Raw genomic sequence first — 5,800 nt, 5'->3', positions numbered from 1 at the left:
CCTGTGATGGACTTGCGACCTGTCCAGGGTGTACCCCGCCCCTCGCATTGTGACTGCTGGAAATGGGCACCAGTGACCCACGTAACCCTGAAAAGGATGAAGCGTGTACAGAAAATGGATGGATGGACTGATTACAATAAAGTTACAGGTTTTCGTCTCTTTCCTGGGTTAGTTTTTGATCAAATTAAGAGCGTGGTGCCTCGAGGTAAGATAATTTGCGTATTTAAATAATTCACAAATTATCCATTTTAGAATATACCCAAAACCCCTACAAGTGTGTATTTATGTTTGTTGTGCCGTGTGTCTGCCCCTGCAAACTCACCGCATATCGCATCGGCCTCATCGGAGCCATCCATACACTCTGCTTCTCCGTCACAGCGCCACCTACCAGGCAGGCACTGGCCATTATTACAGGTGAAGTCTGTGGATGCACATGTCTTCTTTCCTGAAGAGAAGGAGGAGAAAAAAAGCCATTTAATTAAAAGAAAGAAACTTTAAGTGTCACGATATGTACTGCTACTCATATACATATAGAATTACATATAACCCTAAGGATCTAGAAGAAAAATATGTAATAGAACGTTAATTTTAACTCATTTTGCAACGTTGTCCTGCATGTTCAACCCATTCTCACTCCAAAGTCGTCACATATTGACGCTTTTCCAAGGTTCCCTCTGCGTCAGATTTTGACGAGATGGGGCGAAATCTGTTGTCATAATTTCAGAAAGTGTAGAAAAAGCACAGAAACTACAGTCCCAAAGCCTAAAATTACCTTTATTCACTTTAGACATCCTGTCTCTGACCCTAGTACCTAAAATTAACCATTTTTAGAAAATGTAGGAAATCCACGACAACTATGTGTTCCAGAGCCTAAAATTACCTAATATTCACCCTAGACAACCTATCCCTGACCCAAGTACCTAAAATTAACCATTAATCCTGATCCCTCATGTTAACCTCAGACCCCCGACCCAAAGACCCCTGGCGGCGCAACCCGGAAAAGCCGCGGGCGGCAAAGACTGACGCGAGGGGGTCACCCGATGCGTCAAAATAAGACGCAGAGGGAACCTTGGAAAAGTGTCAATATGTTGATGAGTCAGGAGTGACAATGTGTTAGCATGTTTTTTTTTAAAGATTACACTGCGCGTTACTACACAGACTCGAGTCACTTTCTAATGACCTGGGGGCTACAAAGGTCATGGGTACTCAATTCCTCCAAGCAAGAGGGAAAACTGAAGCACTTTGGTTCTGCCATGTAGTTCAAAAATCCCTCTGCTTGACAGTGAGAGTCACAGAACAAGAGAAAGCACTCGCTCGCTGTGTTAGTGATGCTTCGCAGAGATGAAATATGAAGAGGCAAGCTGACAAATGGCAACAAGGTGTGTAGACGTGTGTGTGTGGCGGMGTTTGCTTCAGTGATTTTCTTCTGCAAACAGAGAGAGTGACTGGTGTTTCATTTTCCCCTCACGAGAGCCAGCTACTTCAGGTATTTAGATCAGCTAAAAATATCCTACAGGGTGAAGGAGAGTACTTAATGGATGTAGAGGGGAAAAAGTCTTAAATTAAAGATTTTGCATCTSTTSAAGGAATGACAGATTTYTAGACAAAGATTATCTTAWGATGAGAAAYGAGGAAGTTTGGAAAAAAAAACTCCAAAATCAAACAGACATAGACATAAATATTATTGGTTTGGTGGTAGGCAACAGTAAAACGTACTAACTGCTGTAATACTATGATGTAGATAATGGATGGCAACAGAATTTAAAGAGATGTGAAGTTTGGATAAAAACAAACTCACTAAAAAGCTTCTATAGATTAAATGAAATGTTTACACCCACACACCTCTCCATCTTTATTCTGAATTTTGTTTTTTTAAAGGGGGGGGGGGTGTTACGTATTTTCCAGGCACAATCATGTAACCTTCAGTTGTTGTGAAAATACTGTAAATATAAAAAAAGTGACTTTGCATCACAGGCTATAAACAMCTTGAAATTAGTCTGTGTCTCTTTAAGAACCTCTTCGCATTTCCGAGCTCAAGGGAGGAGCTTTGTACAAACAGGCGGTGCTTTGTACCAACAAGCTGCTCACGGCTACCACAGCAGAGTCAAGGATGTCTCAAACATACATGAATGAGTCAAAGTGACACTCTGGTATGTTTTTGATGAGGGACTAACATTATAACATGACAAAAAGCTCAAAAGTCAATTTTGCACAATACCCCCTTCAAATGGTGAAACATCTGGGATAAAAAACAGTGAACACCTAAGCTTCATATTTTACCACACAGGCATTGATTTAAATGTATTTTATKTATATTGTATGACGTCCACTGTAGTGCAACATTACAGCACTGATTCAAACGGATGAATGACTTGATGCAGCTCACCCAGTATATTCTGTGCTCGGGACGGGGTGGGGGGTAGCTTATTAGCTCGTAGTTTATGTTTACAGGCTGTGACGGCCCATGATGCCGTCTGACTGACAGCACAACCGGGAGCCATAATAATGAACTACAAGCCATAAAATCAGACATCATCTCAGCCGCTGAGACCAATGCTTTGTATATGTATATAAAATTTTACTTACAGTCTAGCAGCGGTTATAAATAACAGACAACTGCACGTCCGCACAGTCACCGGCACACGTTATTGATTTTGAGTAAAGTGGAAAAAATGCTGTGTGTGTGTGTGTGTTTGTGGGGGGGGGGGGTAAAGACATTAGGGAGACAGAATAGAAGAAGGTGTAGCCCCAGAATAAATCAGAAGCAGATCCCAAGGGATTCATAGTGTAGTCAGAGCCACGGACAAAGGTAAATAGAAAGAGCAGGAGGAATGGTACAGGTGGACAGAAACGAATGGCGGAAAAGGGAAAAGGGGCTGTCGAGGTGGGGTTTCATGTAATGGCATCAGTCTTCACAAAGGATAACATAAATCTCCTTTATACCTACCAGCATGTTAGCATAAATCCTATCTTTTCTGTCCTATTTCTCATCTTTGCCTGCATCTCTACTCATAGCCAGATAACAGACTTTTGTACCACACACACATACAGAACCTRAGCAGGAGGAAAGAATCACAATGCCATTACTGAATGATAATAAAACATGTCAGATTTCCATAAATTAGGKKTTTTTTTTCTGTGTTGCCTTCATATTTTATCCATTGTGTTGGGTCACCTCAGTTATTTTCCAAAACYAGAGGAAGGTACAAAACAGTGAAGGTGACCGACAGGCTTAGGAGACTGTATTATATCCACAAAGATTAATTAAAATACAAAAGCTAGCAAGTGTAAGCCTCTCAGTTTCTAAACACTCCGTCTTTAACTCCTCTTATCGTGAGGACAAACAGAACATAATATAATTCACCTTGGCCCGTTCCTAATATAAGTGGGAAAGAACCAAAAGGTTCTTTCTTTTTTTATGAACAAATAAAACATGCAGTTAATTAACCTTTAAATAGATAACACAGAGAAAATTAAAATGTTGCACTAGGAAGAGCTGGAAAAAAATTAAAATCAGGAACAGGGAGCAAAATGATTTAAAGTTCATGGAGTAAGGCTAATCTTTTGGAAAATTAAAAATGTTAGCTTGAAAGTTTTAATGGTTAAAAAAAAGAAAAACTTACAGAAACTTCACAGATAAAAACTGTTTTTTTAGTTCCACAGACAATGGCATAGAAATCAAACAATGTTGGGGTTTTGAATACTGCAATAAAATTAAAGATCTAAGATTACAGTGTTTATTTGTGTATAATACGATATCATGTATAATACGACCCCCACCACTTTAGCTTAAAAAGTATAAAAAATTTAATCCTCAAATTACCTCCAATTTCATACAGACTTCAAGATTTTTCAGCCTTTGCAGTCTTTATACATATCAGTAAAATGATCATTGGACTGTTCATTTTATTTTAACAACAGATGTACTAAAAGGTATTTTGACAACAAATATATATCAGCTGTAGCAGCATCATATGAATTCTGGTATTTTACACATAGTCCACCAGGATGCGCCAACACAAAAGTCAGAGACCTCACATGAGATTTGGGCCATCTTGTGGGGGAAAAGCAGCTTACTTCCTACTCACGAGCTGGTAGTTTCCACTCTGTTGGGGAAACTTTTTTCAGGGATACAAACTTCTTCAGAACACCGGTAGACGGCAGCCATTACAGACGAACGTGTTTGTTGTTGTTTGAGGAGTGGCTCGGTCACACGCTAATGTCATTAGTTTGTTGTCTTTACTAAGGTGCAGGACTACTTTTCCCCCTTTTTTCACATCATGCCACCTGCTTGGATCTGTTGATTACATCAAACTGGGGGTTAAGTCATTTGGTCAAAATGACTTAAGAACATTTTCAGTTTCTGGCTTTTTAAGCTAAAATTTGATACCTGAATCATCCTGATAATATGAGCCGTTTCAGAGATATGCCTTGGTTTGTCTTCCTGAACAATTARCCCATCAATATTTAGTCWTAATCCTGTTTTTAGGTTATTCTGAGAAATGTTTGATGCCATTTTAATGTGGAAACCTTAAACATTAGCTTAAAAATCTTTTAAAGACTATATTTCATTCAACCAACCCATAGATAAGCTATTTATTTATGGTATTTTGACAAAAAACAATTGTCGCAAACGTTTTAACCAACTCACTATAGCATGTTCAGTTCCATGTGATGGATCACATATTACTCTAATATTAAACATACGAACAAAGTCCTTTTTTACGATCCAACCATAGGCTGACCTGTTTTGTATGAGCTAATTTTACTAACGTGGTAAAGCTGATTTACACTGAAAACTGGAGGGACATATCTTTAAAACAAGATCAATAATTGCAAAAATCACAAACCATTCTACCTTCTAAGTTAAAAAGTCTGAAGGCATTTTGCCACGCCTCTGAAGAGTTGCTGATGCACACAAACAACTGCTTACATTTGAATTCTGATGCTGGGTGAACTGTCATCTATGAGCATCATCCATATGGAACAGCCCGAGTCTGGCTTATGAGGTGTGAGAGTGAATGTGGGAAAAAAAAGTATATAAATGCATTATACAAATACACAAACCCATGCCTACCATGCATCCCTTCCACCTCGAGAGGAAACACAACATTTCATTTTAGGTCCTTGTCTCTTGATGGGAAAAGTGATGAATATTTATGTGAGAAAGCAGACACACCAGAGCAGCTTCTGGCGAGGTTTTATCGACATCATTGAGCCATCAATAACTTTCTTCACTTTTAAACTGCACCGTCAAACGCTCACTTCTTCTTCATCGTTCCACTTTCAATGCAGTTTATCAGAGTTTATCCCAGACCTCAAGTTTAACGCAGTTTTTCTAGACGCTAACGTGGAACGTCTCTAACTTTGAGCAGACTTTTAAGAATAAAAGTAACTGACAGGGGGTATGCTAATTTACTGGCCCTTTTTCTTAACTTACTCATCTATTTATCTGGCAYAAGAAGGGGATAATGCAGTTAGAGGCGCTTCATTATCATAATTGGATTCTGCTACACATCTGATGGCTCTGGCTTCTACATCAGTTTTTGATTGTAGATACATCTAAGGACACTCTTTATCTCATTATAAACTGCAAAAGATAAAAAAAAAATAAAAATTGGTTGTAATCATTAGATAAAAGCTTCATGTTAGTTTTTTTTTAAATAAAAAGGAGCTCTGATTGTAAAGTCAAATAAATCAGTACATACAAAATTTTAGTATGGATTACAAACGTTTACTGTTTTAGCTGGGACAGGGAGTTCTAAACATTGCCTTCCTGCTACGTAAGCAGACACAAAGC

The 5,800-nt window shown here is 38.7% G+C and overlaps 1 protein-coding gene across 2 annotated transcripts in view; it reads right to left on the bottom strand.

Annotated features, from left to right (window-relative positions):
* lrp8 (low density lipoprotein receptor-related protein 8, apolipoprotein e receptor) overlaps window positions 1-5,800 on the bottom strand; it is a gene marked incomplete at its 5' end in the record, with an annotated part of 227,372 nt that overhangs the window by 106,626 nt on the left and 114,946 nt on the right. For both annotated transcript variants that reach the window (XM_014014271.1, XM_014014272.1), the window contains 1 exon segment: window positions 323-445. In XM_014014271.1, the coding sequence (XP_013869725.1) occupies window positions 323-445 (123 nt within the window).

Source organism: Austrofundulus limnaeus, unplaced genomic scaffold (genome assembly GCF_001266775.1).
Source record: "Austrofundulus limnaeus strain Quisiro unplaced genomic scaffold, Austrofundulus_limnaeus-1.0 Scaffold113, whole genome shotgun sequence".
Taxonomy (NCBI): Eukaryota; Metazoa; Chordata; class Actinopteri; order Cyprinodontiformes; family Rivulidae; genus Austrofundulus; species Austrofundulus limnaeus.
Note: the sequence above shows the minus strand (reverse complement) of the source record. Positions and strands in the feature narration are given on the sequence as shown.